Source organism: Dendrobium catenatum, unplaced genomic scaffold (assembly GCF_001605985.2).
Source record: "Dendrobium catenatum unplaced genomic scaffold, ASM160598v2 fragScaff_scaffold_1090, whole genome shotgun sequence".
Lineage (NCBI taxonomy): Eukaryota > Viridiplantae > Streptophyta > Magnoliopsida > Asparagales > Orchidaceae > Dendrobium > Dendrobium catenatum.
The window spans coordinates 1,512,968-1,531,062 of record NW_021319552.1 but is presented as its reverse complement, the minus strand read 5'-3'; the positions used below and the strand labels follow the sequence as shown (position 1 = coordinate 1,531,062).

At 35.1% G+C, this 18,095-nt stretch overlaps 1 protein-coding gene across 2 annotated transcripts; it reads right to left on the bottom strand.

Annotated features, from left to right (window-relative positions):
- Positions 1–2,749: 2,749 nt before the first annotated feature.
- Positions 2,750–16,288, bottom strand: LOC110111238 (pre-mRNA-splicing factor CWC22 homolog). 2 transcript variants are annotated; one of them, XM_028698487.1, is made up of 9 exons: positions 16,071–16,288; positions 15,090–15,981; positions 14,875–14,997; positions 14,726–14,792; positions 13,409–13,512; positions 13,204–13,306; positions 12,825–13,123; positions 4,103–4,408; positions 2,750–3,321 (listed from the first exon to the last, which is right to left on the bottom strand). In XM_028698487.1, the coding sequence occupies exons 2-9, from the start codon at positions 15,864–15,866 to the stop codon at positions 2,959–2,961; spliced, it is 2,142 nt and encodes a 713-aa protein (XP_028554320.1). In that variant the 5' UTR covers positions 15,867–15,981; positions 16,071–16,288; the 3' UTR covers positions 2,750–2,958. The 2 variants fall into 2 exon arrangements, with proteins under 2 accessions (XP_028554320.1, XP_020698666.1); XM_020843007.2 differs by having other exon boundaries at positions 15,090–16,288.
- Positions 16,289–18,095: the final 1,807 nt, after the last annotated feature.

Here is an 18,095-nt window from a genome sequence, read left to right as displayed (position 1 = left end):
GAGTGAATAATATTAAACATAAAAAAAAATATAAGATATGAAGTGAAATTAAAATATCTCAATAATAAGACCATGAAATATAGTTCAACTCAAAATTATATCTTTCCCAAATCCCAGTACTCTTTTCATTAATATATAATTCAAATTTCCAAAAATAAATAACAATGACATATCACATAAGAACTCATAAGTCATCATCACTAAGGGTTTCTTCATTTGAATCATCATTATGGTGAGCTGCTCTCTCCCCTTTCTTCTCTCGTATAGAGTCAAATGTCGAGCATTTACTTCAAGATTTATGTAAGTTTTAATATATATAGCATGAGGCTTACACTGAGGCGAGGCAGATCTCAAGGCGGGCCTCAACCAAGTTGTGTCGCAAGCCTCATAAAAAAAGCTCGAGGCGTAAGCATCGAGACGTTTTTTACTGGAATTGCGCAAAGACGGACCTCAAGGCGAGCCTCATATTGCGCAATTTTAAACCATGATTTGCACCAACAAAATTTTTTAACTACATTCTATTTCCCATCGTAGAATACAAACAAATTAATTAAATGAAATAATTCCTTAAAAATATCTCAAAAATTGCTTCGATTTTTAGAATTTTTTTTTCATTATTAAAATTTCATGTTAAATAGTCTGTCAACAGAAAACATACAGACTTTTTAGCACTAATATAATTATAAAAATATGTGCTCAGAGAAAAGATGAACAGGAGTTGCTGAAGTGAGGTCCACTCAGAGCAATACAGCCTAGCTATCTTCTAAATTATTTATTTAATTCTATTTTTTAATGAACTTTTTTTTTTTTAATGATTGCCGGTCCACATGATCTCATCGCTTTCAAGTTGTCTGTCTACCTTTAATTCCAACAATTACGGGCTAGAAATTTCAATTTCGACCCACACAGTATATATGCATTCAATTTTTTTTTAATTTATATAATTTATATCTCAATTTCATATAGCACCTAAAATATCAAAATAAAATAAAAATAAAAGTTCCCAATAAAATCTATAAACTCTCACAAGCTATTGGTCCGCCATATGAGCTTCTTATAAAGGGCATCTCCAACCGAAACTCTCATTTTTCACTGCAAAATGCAGTAAAATCAAAAATTGCCGTGATTCATCTAGCAATACCTAGTAATACCAGGGTATTGCTCGGTATTGCTTGGTAAAGCTAGGTCAATATTGGTCTTCACAGAATGATATTTCTCGTTATTGCCGAGCAATATCGAGCAATACCTAGCAATATCCCAGTCTGCACAAATCAGCCAATACATAACAATCCTGCGTCGGTCCGAATCGGATCGTCGGGCCGCGCGGTAAAGAATAAGAGCACGTGGCACCATTTTACTAGCGTCCGAACGTAGAATTACGTCAGGACATTGGATCTAATAAAAATTCTTGATGCTCTCACCTAAGAGCTCCTGTAAGACCAGTTAACATCGTTAACGCTTTACATGTCAAATATGTAAATTACATTGTTTGGAGTGCTGTATATATATGTAAATCTCTCATAATATTAATAATGATATAATGAGAATATTGGTTCAAATATAAGATGGTATTTTAGAAATATTTAATAAAACAGGAATATAATGAGTATATTAATCCTTATCGACTCACGGTGAAGAGAGAGAGAGAGAGTCAAATTAATCAAAAAGTAAAGTCAAATTATCATTTTGATTGAGAAGGAATTTTTTCAGCGAATAAATTAGCGGCAAAATTACCTAATCATAAGCGAATTCCTAAGTGGCACTAATACCGAATACCGAATACTGTTTAACAAAATTCATCAAAGAGTTTATAAATAATGTGTGAAGTCATCGTGCTTCTTTTCTGATTAAGGGGTCATTTGATTAGCATATAAAATAATGCAAAATAAATTAATATGTAAGATTTTGTTTTTGTTTGAAATAAAATTAAGATAATGGACAACTCAATAATTGTGATGGTTGGTGGTTGACAGAGACGATGACCTGTGTTGGTTGTGGGCGGTCGACAGTAGTGGCGGATGCCAATAAATCCGGAGAACAACCAAAATGCGTCACATCACCATTTTGTTGTGTACCACGGCTCGGTGCTGCTTGGTATCGCTCAATACTCGGCTTGATATGTCTGATGTGATTGCACCTGATTTGACTCTAGACGTAGAGCTGCGTTCGGCCTCCGCACAGAATAATTTCTCGTAGAACTGACTTATTTTGGATAAAATATCACAAGGATCTAATAATAGAGATATCTATGCAAACTTATGTAATCTGATAAATAATTTGGGCCATATAAATGAAATCTACATTACATCATAGGAAACTTGTGTAAAGATATTAATGATCATAGGCTTTTGAGAGAAAGCTAGGTCCACCTTCGATCTGATTATGACATTCTTTAATATAACTTGAGATTACATTGTAACTAAGGCTTCGTTTAGGACGGCTTTCTTAATGATTTTTAAAAGAGATTTTTAGTACAAAAATTTTAATTTTTTGTACTAAAAATCTACTTCAAAAAGCAGTAAAAAAACCATCCCAAACGAAGCCTAAATCAACAAAAAAAAAAAATAACACTTGAAAATCAATCCCTACGCATATACCTAAGCACTCTTGGATTTTATTTTACCATTTTCCTTTACAAATCACAATCCTGATATAATCTTTTTTTTTTAAATCTTTTTGAGGGATTCAGTAGCTGACTCCACAGTAGAAAAAAAGGCTTGTAGTTGTTGAGGGACAAAAAGAAACAAAATGATGGGCTAAAACTAACAATCACACTGAAGCATCTACAAAATTATTGAGACATGCAGAAGCAATAATAAAACCTGATAACATGAAAATCTAGTCAAGTGACTAACATAAGCAGCATAGCAAGGGAAATGATTAAAAAGATAAATCTGGTTGAAGTAATAATTACATGATGGGAAAGCTGTGGTAGCCTCATTCGTCTCGAATAGTTCATCATCGCTTTCTCGACTTCTTGCGATGCCTGCTATCATCAGAAATCGATTCAGACTCGGGCTCTGAATCGGAACCAGAATTGGAGGAGGAACCGTCGCTGCTTGAGCTGCCGGAACTACCAGATTCATCACCTGAAGAATCTGAAACAGGCTTTTGTTGCTGCATGATAAGTCTTGGCATATTCTTCAAGTACTCTCGTAAGTTCTCTGTGATGCCACCAAGACCAATGGAAGTGAAGAAGTTTATTGAGAATCTTGTGTTTTTTGGATTATCCTTTGGAAAAATTGATTCAAATGAATCCTGCATTGTTGGCTCATTAAGCCGTTCATTGAGCAGGCGTATGCCAAGATGCTCTGAAAGTTCCTAAAAATTGGAAAAATGAAAAGTAGTCAACTCAACGGCATTGTATATTGGACATAATTGTAGCTATGTTGCACCGATACGAATACGGCGACACGGATATGACACGATATGGATACGGGACAAGTCAATTCTTAAAAATACATGATACAGGTACGGCACGGACACGGCATTATAATTTATAAATCATACATTAAAAATAAGAAAGCAATCAAAGCATAATATTTGAAATTACAAAAAAAAAGAAAGAAAGTAACATCATTTGTAGCCATGTAGCTTATAATATCAAAATAAAAGTAAATATTAAATGTCTAATACAATAACAAAAACATAAATATAAATTGTCTAGCACATGAAGTTTCAACTATTCAATAGAAGGAATGATATGATTAGCTTCTTTAGTGGTTTGTCTTTGAACTTCTTTATCATCTTCAATACATATCATAGCTTCTAATTCAGGCTCATCAAGTGAAAGATTAGCAATTTCTAATATTCCCATATCATCAAGAGACTCAAATCCATCTCGGAAACGAGAGAACCTCGCTCACAGCCGCGGAAGTAAATACAACGGGTCTTTTTTTCGAATTTTTTTGTTTTTCAACGGGGACACGCGTATCGGATACACGTGTCCTTTTGAAATTAAATAGCATTTTAGTTTTTGCCGTATCCGACACGTATTGTCGTATTGGAGGCGAATTCGTATATCAATGTATTGGATACAACACGCCTTCATAAATAGGTGTATCCGTGCAACATAATTGTAGAGAAACGTTCATGAAAATACCTGGAAAAGAATTTTTATGAAAATTCGGGAAGATGAAGTTGTATCTTCCTCTGTTAAGCGGATGTATGCCAGAACATGCCAAGGCAGTGCATCAGTGCCAAGCAAATGAGCAAAAAATTTTGCAACATTTCGTAGTTTATTTGTCTCAAGACGATGTATCATGGAATATTGCTGTACAAAGCATTTTTCAAAGTTCTCCTGGTGAACTTTGTTGATCATACAAAATCTTTGCCCCAAAAGACCATAATACCGCAGATAGGTTCTCTCCTGACTGCAGCATTCCAACAACATTATGCACAGTTCCATCTGCAAGAATATATTGTATCTGTACTTATCCCAATTAAACAAAAGACAGCTCCAAAAAAATTTCATAAATAAGAGTCAAAGGCAACAAACTTATAAGCTATAATGATAAAAGAGCAATTACATGCATAACATTTAAATCTTAGCTATTTACAAGACTAACACCATCCAACCTTTATTTTTCAAATTGTCACCCAAATATCAAAATTTACAACAAAACGCCAACCTAATTTTTTACACTTTCGTCCAAATTCTGATAGTTTGATTGTGACACAAATTTCCGATAGTTTGATTGTGACACACACAAATATATGGATTCAAAAGTTCAAAGAATTGGCATAAGCATCAATTAATGTGTTTTAGAAGTTATGTAATCCCCACTCACAAAAAAAAAAAAAAAAAAACATTTAAAATTACTTGTGAGTTTGCATATCCTGTATAAACATTCTACTGTCAACATAGCTCCACACTTTTTAAAGAAGATTATTAATCCGAGACAACAATTAATATAGCAAGACTATGAAGATCTCAATAAATTTGGCTAGGACAAATTATTCTGGCGACAAAGAAATTACTCGGCCAGATTTTCTTATGAAGAAAGACAACAAGATCATTGGAAAAATAAAATGTTGTGCAAAGAACAATCAAAGCATCATTGGTAATAGTAGATATCATATATGTCGCTTCATCTACTTTTATTGGACTACTATCTTGTAGAAGAAGAACCGATTACTCTTCTTTTTATAAAGGTTCTTCAAACAAGAAGGTCAAGAAACTTTTGACTATTTTTTGCCCAAATTTTAAAAAATCAAGGGGTAAATAACATCATTTTTTTTGTCCAAATCTAATAAAAGCAAAAAAGAATGCAACTTCAAATAAGCAAAACTATGAATCTACCTCAAACATAGAATGTCCTTATATCCCTCAAAAATCAAATCAACTTTTGAGTTGAATAAATCTCGGATCATGATCAATGAACCTAATTAACAAACCAGGATGGCATGAATCATAATTTAAATTGCGCAATTTGATATATGCCTCAACATTCTTTGGGCAATTTTACTTTGCGTCATGCACCTCATGGACTTTCATGTGAGGCATGCACTACATATTATTTAAGGTTGGGTGTGTTTTTTTTAATAAATAATATTGAAAAAAAAAATATTACTCCCAATTAAAAGACCATTTATTATTTCTACCTCACACCTCAACCCTCACGCAAACCTGCACCCCATCTCGCTCTTGTTCTCTAAGTATGAACTCATCTCGCCTCTCACGTCTCTACCGACTGCCTCATTGTTGTTGATCGCCTCCTTCCTAGTCATCATCATCATGTCCTCCTTGTCAAACATCCTCCCTCAATAAGTGATGCATCTCCTCTTCCTCCACCATATCTCATCTTCTTGTTGTTAACTATTATCTTTTTATCCTAAACCTAAAACTTTTGCTTTGTTTATTTAGGATTTCTTCTTTGGTGATAATTTGCTTGGTCCAACATTTTTTAAAGTAAAAACTTTTGGGCTTTTTTAAAATGGTAAGGGGTACGAAACTAAGAATAAAAGTATAACGAGACAAAAGAAACACACATGGAAGCATACTGTGCAAGTTGACATTTAAGGGAATGACAAAACATATGTTTTCTAAAATGCAATTATTACAAAAAGTTTGTAAAACAAAGTGTTATAAGAATGAAAGAGCACATCTACGGCTCTTATAAGAATGTTGCATCATGTGCCCAGATGTTATAGGATTTGAAAAAGAAGATCCTTGTACATATGAACAAGGCAACGGTGACAAAGCATTTAACACATTGGCAGTATGATAAAAAATTCGATGTTGGATCTTATTATTGGTGTGAGGCTAATAGCGAAAATTCCTCATCTTCTTTCCAATAATGTCAAGTAGAGGTGCAAGATGACCCATGGATTAATATATGATAAATATGGAGGATAACAAAGATAATGACGCAAGGATAAACCATAGGATACCTCTTGAAAATGCTAGATAGACTTGCAGGTGTGCTAGCGTGTATGGATATTGGAAGATTCTTTAAAAAAATGTCATTACATTTAATTTGAAACCTCCCCCTTCATATTTCAAAAAAAAAAAAAGTTCTATAGGTTCCTATGGTCACGGCCTAGAGCCATCATTTATATCTAACCTCAGAAGTTACGGACTAAAGAGGAACTTAATAGAACTAAAAAGGTCATTAGGATTAGGAGAACTTGAAATCAAACTGGAGTGCCGATCATGTCTAATGATTTGTCAAATATCAATAATAAAATATTGATTAATAATCCCTACAACACTATTTTTCGAAAGTCTATCGAAGCATTAGTTCAAGAAAAAGAATTAGAGTATATTTTTGGACCTCTTGATAGAGGCAATGAGGATATTGGAGAGTATTTAATGGTACAAGTTGTTACAAACAATGCTAGTGCTTATAGGGATACTAAAAATGAGTTGATGGATAAGAGAAAATACATGTATTGAACATTATGTGCGACACACTGCATAGCTTTAATTCTTGAGAAATTTGTTGACTTAACTAAGCACAATAATGCCTTAAGCAAGGAAAAGAAGATCAACAACATTATCTACAATCATTCATGGATTTTAACTTTGAGGAGAAAATTCTATAAAAAGGAACTCCTATGGCCTGTTACAACTCGATGTACAATAATCTACTTGACTCTATGAAATATGTTGGAAGCAAGATAGCCATTAGAGGCTATGTTCACTTCAACACAATGGTGTAATTGTGCTTAGGCAAAAAAAACTAATGAAAAAAAGTCATGAAGATTGTTTTGAATGAAAAGTTTTGGTTATGTGTTATGCAGTAACAACAACAAAGTCATTTATTCAACTTTTAAGGATGGTTGATGCGGAGAAAAAGCTAGCTATAGGCTTCAATATAATGCAATGGACGAGATTAAGTAGTTCATCACACATAACTAAGGAAGAGGAAATTTGTGAAAATAATTGATGAGAATTGGAAGCTTCAGCTTCATCATCATTTGTATGCCACATATATGCAAGAATAAATTGAAAAATCCTGAGATCAAGTTAAGTTTGCCACAATATAGATAGGTTGATAGTTTACTTAAGTGAGATGGTGAAGGTTGATCTACAACTTGTAGCATTTAAAAATAAAAAAGGATTCTTTGAACTCAACAAGCCAAAGATAAAGTTGTAAAACATTTCGTAAATAATTTTTTTGCATTTCTTGATTGAAATAGGAAACAATCTCCCAATTTTAATTGTTTTTTTTTTTTCAAATCTAGTTCAATGGTAAATTCAATTTGATGTTGGCATTCTAGAGCTACAACAAATTGTTGTTAAATATTGGGCTCAAATGTTTCTCATCTAATTGCAAGAGAAATTGAAGTATATACAATCAAGTTCATGCTAAAAGGAGAGATCGTCTGCCTATCTTAGTAATGAACTCCTTGGCATAATCATGCACAACAAGAGATTAAAGAAAAGACATTTGAAGAAGAAGGCCTTAAAGGATGACGGAGATCTCTTACTTTATAATGATGTGCCATTAGATGAATGATTTTTAGATGATGATAATAAAGTTACACCATCTGATTTGCAACAAGAAAATCTCAATGTGGGTTTCTTCAATAGGGAAAAAAAGCAAAACCAATAGGTCTACCACAGGCCAACAAGAAATAAGTAAAAGTTATGTATAAAAATATAGGTAATTAACATTGTAATCAACATTGTTTTAAACTTCAATTAATATTCTAATTAATTATTATTGATAAAAGATGATGAAGAATGATTGAGATTGAAGATCGAGAGAACATTGACATAATTGAGGATGAGGTCGGAAAGAAAGCAATTCGTTATATTAATGATTATAACGAACACCAACAGAGTGATGAGAGTGCTAGGAAGTTTTTATTTTAGAATTCCAATATTGGTGGCTTGTTATATTCTTACATTGAAGTTGGATAGTAAGACTAGGATAGAGACTAATTGTGTCAAAATTAATTTGAATTGTTATGTTTTTAATTCTTACTTTGATATTTTATCTTGCTTTAATGTTTGTATGACTAGGATAGAGACTAATCGGGCTTAAACTTAAAGGAAAATTCTATAAGATGGTGGTGAGACCTGCAATGCTTTATGGTGCCGAATGTTGGCCATTAAAAGAGAAGCATAATACTAAGTTAAGTATTGCAGAGATGAGGATGCTTAGGTGGATAAGTGGCTTGACCCTTAGAGATATGATACGAAATGAGCATATACGTGAAAAGGTTGGAGTAGCTCCAGTGGAAGATAAGATTAGAGAGAGTCGCCTTAGATGGTTTGGTCACATTAAACGAAGGCCTCCCGATGACCCGGTTAGGAAAGTTGAGGTATTAGATTTGACTTATGTAGTTATGTTAAGAAAGGTAGAGGTAGACCTAAAAAGACTTGGTTAGAAAATATTAGAAATGATCTTTCTTTATTAGATTTAAATGAGAATTTGACTTTTAACCGGACACAATGGCGAAGAAGGATTCATGTAGCCGACCCCACGTAGTGGGACAAAGGCTTGATGTTGTTGTTGTTGTTGTAATGTTTGTATGACACTTCTTACTTCATGATTTGTCGTCAAGATGTTAATATGTTTCTTAATATTTGCAAAAAAAATTAGTTCTTACAATGTTAGAATACTAATATTAACACTGTCGTTGCCAGGTCCCAAGTCCTGGATGAGAAAAGTGGAGGGTTGCGTTAAGTAGTCGACAGCCAGCGTAAAACTTGTCGAACAATAATGACATGAATCCTTTAAAAAATTTTCACATAAAAAGGCGGCCTTCCGATGACCCGGTTAGGAGAGTAGAGGTATTAGATTTGACTTGTGTTAAGAAAGGTAGGGGTAGACCTAAAAAGACTTGGTTAGAAAATATTAGGAATGACCTTTCTTTATTAGATTTAAATGAGAATTTGACTTTTAATAGGACACAATTGAGAAAAAGGATTCATGTAGCCGACCCCACGTAGTGCGATAAAGGCTTGATGTTGTTGTTGTTGTTGTTGTAATGTTAGAATGCTAATATGTTACTTCCTGATATGCTAATAGATTAGGATGTTAATATGTTAGTTCTTACTTCATATTTTGATGTTAGTATAATACTTCCCTCTTAGCACAAATTTTTTATTCTAAGGTTTATGCCTCAAAACACCTCAAGGCTTAAGCCTCATCTCATAGACAAAAAAGAAAGATCTTATGTAAACCAAGCCAACATGAGATTAGGTCAAAATTCAGACCAATTTTTTTACTTAAATCTAGCTCGAATCACAATTAACAAGCCAAACCAACAAATTGGGGTTGGCTCAAATCCAAATTTTAAAAAGCAAGATTTTATTTGAATAAAACCGGCATGAGGTATCTAGCTATGGGTGCTTGTTTTTAGGGTATGAATATATGCTTGTTTGTAGGTTACGCTAACAATTTTATTAAAAGATAAAAAATTGATCTAAATCAATCTATTTTTTGATTGAGTTCTAGTAAATGTGCAAGACAATCTAGACTTTTAAATAGATCAAGCCAGTCTACAGATTGATCTAGCTTGGCTCAAGATCGGATAGAATAGCCCATAGTTGATCATAAGACTGACAGATCAAAACAAGTATGGACTGTTCATAGCATTAGAAATAGCATAAAAAAGACTTGCAGCTAATGAAAGCTCAAATTCAATCTATCAGCACATAAAGATAAAAAAGACTAATATCTTTTGAAAATATAGGGAAAAATAGTGGAAGCTGCAACAGCTACCACCAGAACAATCTCAAAGCTAACTAGAGCTGTTTCTTGTAGGCTTCAGCATCCCTTACACAAAACAAAAAAAGGTCACCAAGCAGGTATATTACTCAGGGCAGGCACTATATATTTATACATATAACTCAATTCAAGTTGTGAAAACCAGAAAATAGGCAGACTGCGAGACCGAATCCTATAAACTTATCCACCGGGTGGTTGCTAGAACTTCCAAGGAGAAAGGAAATTAGACCGGTTGCTAGAACTTCCAAGGAGAAAGGAAATTAGACCTTTAGGGAGAGCGATACAACCTTTTGTTACATTTTGGCGAGTGCTATTTAACATATTTAATCTTCTGTGAATTCCAAAAAAACACATGTTTTCTTAATATGGTGTATTAATCTATAATCCCTTCCACAATCCATATGGGCAGGCTCAATATAAACTTAACCATATTCAAAGGTATTTGTTAAACTAAATTCACCACCACACAGATTTGCAACAAGGAACAAATAGATAAGATTCACAAGACAGGCTAGAAAAAGTTAGAAAAGTTAGAAAAAGAAGGTAACTATTGTCGAGAATTATAATAATAAAATCATGGATCACTAATAAAATTTGCCCGTATATAGATCAAATATACATTTTTCAGAGAATAGTTAAAATGAACTTTGTCTTCGAGAAATCCTAGTAAACATTATGAAAAATCCCAAACATTTGTTATATTAGTTTTTCCCCTAAATCTTGATTATCCATGATTAGACGTAGGAGAAATAAGATACGTATTTTATTCATTTTCACAACATAAACAAAAATTTTCCGGTAGTCAATTTCAAAGAAGTGAGTATATCCTTTGGCTACCAGTCTCTCTTTTATATCATTCCAAACTTTCATCTACTTTATATTTTACCTAAAAAAAATTCCATTTGCATCTTATATTTTACTTTCTTTTTGTTAGCTCAAAGATATCCCAAATGTGATTTATTTCCCAGAGCACTAATCTCTTCTCTTATGAGATCCTTTCAATTTTTGTTTTCAACTATCTCAAATTGAATTAGAGGTATTGTAATAGACTTAGAGTAGATATTTGAAAGAAAATTTTTAAAAGAGATGAGTGCTGGGAGATAGGATACATAGAAGATATATATTGAAGGTGATTATTATTACTTAAATGTGGTTCTGAGCCTTGAACTTGCTAGAGATTTTTACTAGGCTTATTATTCCTACTTTATATAGACTTTAAGGGGCACAATGTTTGAATTTTTTGAGTTTGTGTTGTAGGAATGTCAAGATGAAAGATAGATATTTCATCAAACTTATCTTCCAGTTAAGGGCCTTGAAGATGAGCTTGATTGAAAAAAAAAAATATTCTTATATTTTTTAGTGGTGGTATAATAACATTTATACTCTTTGAGTAGAACAATACCAAATAAAGACACATTTGACAAATCTAGGATCAAGTTTACCCTTGCGTTGTTTGTGGATGCAGACATAAGCGATGCAGACATAAGCAATGTACACAGATTTATAGAAGAATTTTTGAGATAAAGTTGTTTGTGTAGAAGATCTTAGGGATGTAATTTATAGATATTTTAAAATTCATCACTTTTGAGGGCATTCTATTGATTAGGCATGCGACAATTAGGAATGCTTCTCTTCAATATATTTTTGGCACATGATTATGGAAGAGAAGAGTCTTGGAGAATACCAGAAGCCAACGATTTTTCTTTTATGCCACTCCGTTTTATTGAGTATCAAGACAAGGGGATTTGTGGATGATAAAATTAATCACAAGCAATATTAATCTGAAATATCTTTATATTAGTGTAGAATTCTTTTTTTTTATCATGATAGTATTAATCTAAATATAATCTTAATGAAAGTTCCTTACAACTAACTCCGCTTCATTTTTGTGGTTAAATCTTATAATATATCTAAAAATATTGCTCGTAATAATCTTCAAAAATAATTTATTTCTTAAAAACACCCATTTAATATTTTTCAAAGTAGCATTGTATATTTCTTGATGTCTTCCTTTTTAACTAAGATCATAGTATCATCACTAGGAATGCAACTAATTTGATCAAGTTCCTATCTCTCACTTCTTTCCATAGTTATTTTATACTCTCCTTTTTCAGCTTCCTTAATATCAAGCATATTAGAAATTATCAAAAAGTTATAATTTGTTCATTGCTTATTATCATCTTTGTCAGACTTTTCAGTTTTTTTATGATCATAATTAGCTTTAATAGCATTTGAGTTTAGCCACTCTTTAAAAGCTCATCTATTTTCCAAAATAACATTGTGCATCTCCTCCCTCCACTACCAAATCTCCATAATAATCTATAAAATATTTCTAAATTATCTTAAACTTCGATACCAATATCAAGGAAACTAGCGATCTAATCTAACTTTAAGCTTGGCTCAACTAAAGAATTTTATTTTTTTAATAAAATTAAAGTCTTTCAAGCTCAACCAGTCAAGTACGCTCTCATATGTTTTTTGATATTCAATAGAGCCAACAAAATCAAAACCATCATGCATTAATTGTTAGAAAATCATTAGACATTAAAAAACATTAATCAACCCACAGGCTAGTAGTGCACAGCATGAGTAACATAATAACATTATAACCTAATATAAAGTAGAAAGTGATCATACCTCTTGACCAGGCTCAAGTTTTATTTTCAATAATTTATGACCCGCCTCCTCAAAATCAACACTTGACATGATTGTGAGGTAAATAGTTCTCCGTAAATTGATCAGGTTGGTTTCAGTCTCGTCCTTTATCTTCATTTGTTCATCATCCTCTTCTTCAGATTCTTCGTCATCCTCAACATCTGAGCCCTCTTCCGATCCTGCTTCATTATCAGAAGATTCTTCCTCCCCAAGAATACTTTTCTTGAGATCATCATAAGCTTTCTCATCTTCAAGAAATTGTAGACTCTTCTTGAAAACATCTAGAAATAAAAAACATCATTAGATTCACAAAGGTTACAATATTAATGATAAATAAACTGTAAATGCATAGGAAAAAAACCTAGGTTCATCTCTGGATCTATCTCATCCTCAAATGACATCTCATGTGTAAACTGATCCTCTTGCTCCACTAGATCTAGTTCAGAACGAATAGCAGGAAAACCCTGTAGATATGATAAAAAAATCCATACAAAATTACTCTAGGTAAATAGATATTTAAATGCATGCATATCGCAATTCAATGTCTATAAAGCGTGATTGGACACCTGAAACTTAGCCTTTCGTATGGCAAAAAGGCCTTCTATCAAAAATTGTACTCGTTTATCTATTTCTCCTTCGTGAAGTATGCCACGGAATCTCTCAAAAACACCTTCAAATATAGAGAAATGAGACTATTCAGATATATGTTTAGTGAAATTAGAAAGGAGTGACTGTGAGATTACCATATTAGAGAGAAGGTGTAGCAACTAGCATCTAAAGTAAAGACGGGTATGAAAAAAAAAAATGCCATTATATTCGGCTAAGTATGACATCATTCCCAAAGCATATATATATCAAGTAAAATGATCAACTATATAAACAATAGCATGGACATAGCGTACAAGGAAACAATAGTAAGCTTAGTGTGACATGAGAAGACAAAAAATTTAATAAGGAAGAAAATATTCAACATGGAAACAAAGATATTAAAGAATAAATTTGTCAAATTAATATCAGAAATAGAAATCCTTTAACGTTTAATATCAAGCAAACCAAAGGCAAAATTTCTGATGGCGATTTTCTTAGCCTCAAAATAATAATTGAAATAGAATTCACTACTTCAACTGGCAAATACCATATATCTGATTACCAAGTTCATTATTTTAGTTTTTGAAATTGTTCTTATTGAACATGCCACAACAGATTAAGCCAGGAAAAATATTTTTTAAAAAAATAATAGGATGGACATAACTGACTAACAAACAGTAATGCAATTACTTGGCCTGGCATGTCATATAGAACCATTTCTCTCAGTTCCTCTTAACAATTGGATCTATCCTGATGTAGCACTCAATAATTCCCACTCAAATTCAGTAAATTTATAAAGCTTAAAAAAAATTAACCACATAGTTGTATCTGTATTCGATAATCCTATGTACTCATTACTCCAAAAAATAGAGAGCAGGATAGCAAGAGGGTTTCAAGACACTATATCAGTAGTAGGTGAGAGCTGTATCAGTGAGAAGTCGGAGAACGGTATCAGTGAAAGGTGAGTGCATAAAAATGAAAAGGCATTAATTACGGCTTTGTTCGGGGCGGCTTTTTTGTTGCTTCTTAAAGCAGCTTTTTAGTACGAAAATTAAAAATTTTATACTAGAAAGCTGCTTTAAGAAGCAACGAAAAAGTCGTCCCAAATGAAGCCTAAGTAATAAGCAAATGCCTCAAAGTATTATAAATAAATAATTTGGCCAAGTATGATGGTGAGGTAAAAGATAGCAACATCAACTACAAGAGGTTAAATTAAGTAACAATACATGGAATTTAAAGCTTGAACAATATTTTTTACCGATAATTGTACAGTAGACCAAGCATAAATCACTCACCGTGGAGACCAAGCGGAACAAGGTCCTGAAGCAATGCTCCACATTCTTTGACAAATCCAACAGCAACCTATGTATTAAATTTAAAACATTAGCATTTAGCAAACTGCAAAACTAAAGCAAAAAATAAGCATATTAGAAAGAGACGCTACCTCAACACTGTCATCCGTGGGATTTACCAATAACACTGTAAGAAGCTCCAAAGCAATGACTTCATGTGCCACTTGCTGATTTACAAGATGTGCTATGAATTTAGTTGCAGCAAGCAATTGAGGCTGTCAAGAAGAGCAGTTCATAACATTTGTACATCAAGTCACTTCTCATCAGCACTAATATGATGGAAAAGTTGAAGTAGCAAGCACAAAACCTTGTCATTCCTTGCAAAAGACCTCTTGAACTGCAAGAGAATCCTCTTCAGGAGGAGCTTACCAACTTCAGGAAACTTGGTGTTCACAACCGCAACCAAAGCAGCAAAAACATCAGTGAAACCAGGGGATGCCATCTGAGATTTCATGCAAGACCGACAAAAAAGCCCTCTTCCCCTGATGAGGTTCTCGGAAAAGAGTTCAGGGATGATGTTTTTGATGTTTGTAGCATTCACCTTGTTCACAAGACCATTAATACTCTTCCTCAGGGCATCCCAGCTTAGACGCTGGTAGGCTTCGCTGCTCTTATCTTGCACATCCCTCATCATCTGAGCCATCCGGTGAGGTGGGATGTATATCCCGCCAGTTTTCATAGCCACTGCATCCGCCATCTGCTGCACTGGCTGCTGAGGTTTCTTCTCCTCCTTTTCCTCTTTCATTTTCCCAACCCTATCCAGCCAAGGTTCGGGGCTTTCCGATCTCTGGACACTGTAGTGACTCCTTACATCCTTGGATTTCTCCTCAAGCCGACCTCTCAAATCAGAATCCTCGTCAGAGCTACTGTGCCTGTAAGCCTGGTGCGTGCGAGACTTTGCTGATCCCCTGCCATTGTCCTTTTCACGGCGCCCCCGATTTCGCCTGTCTTCATCTCTCTTCGAAAAACTAGACGAAGGAATTGGAGATTTCCTCCTTCTACGGTCACGATCAACATCACCTCGATGATTTCTGGTCGGGCGATCTTCATCGGACTCCCTATCGTGGCGGCGAGAGGGAGCCATTGGCCTGCTGGCGAATTAGAGACTGTTTGCCAACAGGATTTAAGTCAAATCCTGCCAAACGGGATTTGATCCCGCTAAATCTCACGGCGGAACAAATCCTCCGTCTCCCTTTGCACTGTAAATCCAGGATTTAGTAAATCCTGAAAGTCGAACGCTTTACGGGATTTGGTCAGAGAAGAATGCGAAAGGGAGAGAGATAGTTACTTTCACAGCTAGCGAGCTCCCTTCGTTGCTTCCGATCAAAATGTTGCGAATTCCGATCCGACAGGAAGGGAACCTCGACGAAGGAGCGAAGTCGAACAGCGACGAAGGAAGCGGAAAAAGCTACTCGTGCAAAGCCCTACCTCACGCGAAGCAAAGAAGTCGAACAGCAACGTCGAAATAGATAAGTTGAAAATCAATCCCTAGACCTTCTGAGGTATTAGGAAGATATTAATTTAGTTTAACTTGATTGGAATGAGGCAAAGAAGGGCGTTGATGTATTTTTGGGTTGCAATATACATTTTCCACCCTAAAATACATTAAAATTTTAAAATGTCGTGATTCATCTTAATTGAATTATTTTTTATTTCTTTCATGCGCTTCCTACGAAGGTAACAATATCTCTCCTCTGTTGTGCTATTTTTTGGGGTAAGTGAACTGTCTGACGTCAATATTGGTGTCGCACTGTTCGCCTACCGAATTTTGACGTAAAATTTGGAGCTCGAATGCAGCAAATAACATGCTGCATACGTTGGTATTCAGTTGGCTTAGAGCTTCTCCAGTCGTTCAGCAAACAGGTGAATGGCGTGAATGGAGAGCCTCAAACGTCGCAACCGAACTCAATTTTTGCCGGCATTCAGTCGCTGATGAACAGTGCGACGCCAATATTTGCATCGCACTGTTCACTTGCGCCATTTCTTTCCTCTACCGAACTTATCTGAGAAAGGCGCGAAAGAAACAACGATGATTTGGGGGGCAAAATGACGTTCCACTGGAGATGAATCACAACACTTTTTAATTTTACTGCATTTTACAGTGAAAAATGAGAGTTTCGATTGGAGATGCCCTTAGAGATGTTCTTAAATTTCTTTGAGAAGTATTGTCTATCAAGCATTAAAGGATTAGGTTTCCTTGGAGAAGCGAAAGGATGAGAGAGAATAGCGAAAGAGAGAGAGTTGTGATGAAGTGAGAGCAAACTCAATGATGCAAAGGACGTTGATGTTTTTTGGGTTGCAAATAGGGTATAAGATTTTCTAGTTCAGTGCAAATTTTTTATCATTAGATTAATAATTACTGATTTATGTTATTGTTGCGTCCTGGAGTATTCGCGGCGGTAGAGAAATATAGTTTAATGTCTTAGCATTGTACGAAGATCCAGCACACAATCAGATAAGTGAGAGGGTGTAGCATTCATAAGAGAACAGAGTTTTTTATGTGGAAAACCCCTAAAAAGGGGGAAAAACCACGGGGCCTGGCCCAGTTTAAATGAATCCACCTAGAATTTGAGCCGGTTACAAAGGGCTGAATCGCCTCCAAGGGCGATCAGATTACAACTAGTAACGAGGAGTCCACTCCGGAGCGCTGTTGGACAGGTTCAAACTCCACAATTTAAGTTACCAAAACGGTCTCCGATTTTGACGAGCTTATACTCGAATGAAAGGTGGCTCGACGAGACGAATCCACGAGCCACAGACGCGACATTCCAACATCATTAGTCTCCCAATATGTTCAATTGAACGGTGTACGATCTAAGGTGTTCACTATCGGGCCGTCCATTCGAACCACTCCTATTCGCCCTTTAAGATCTCAATCTATTTACGGGCAACAATGCAACTCCAGAAAATTAATAATATAGAGCCCTCATTCTTCAACAGAGAGGGTGACTCAAGCTAAGTAAAGAGGAAGAGAAGGAATTAAGCTCGTCCCGAACCACCGCCGTGAACCTCGCCGGACCACGAGCGAGCCTCGCCGGGACCACCACGGCCTCGCCGGAACCACCGCCGAGCCTCGCCGAACCGACCCGAGCCTCGCCGGACCCACCGCCGAGCCTCGCGGAAGGCCCTCGCAGGATCACCGCCGAGCCTTGCCGGAGACCAACGGTTCGGAGCCTTGCCGGAACCACCTGCCAGGAGGTTCGCCTTCACCACCAGTTTCAAGCCCGAGACGTTCAGGACCACGAACGTTCTGCCCAAGACCTATCAAGTAACCGACGTGCTTACTGAAGGCCTGACAATTGCAGAGGACCCA

Excerpts from the sequence above, each read along its gene's own strand:
- LOC110111238 (XM_020843007.2), bottom strand. The coding sequence starts at position 15,866 with ATGGCTCCCTCTCGCCGCCACGATAGGGAGTCCGATGAAGATCGCCCG. Across the intron at positions 14,998-15,089 it reads CTTTTGCAAGGAATGACAAG|CCTCAATTGCTTGCTGCAAC; the intron begins GTTTTGTGCTTG and ends TCTTCTTGACAG. Across the intron at positions 4,409-12,824 it reads AACTTGAGCCTGGTCAAGAG|ATGGAACTGTGCATAATGTT; the intron begins GTATGATCACTT and ends ATATTCTTGCAG.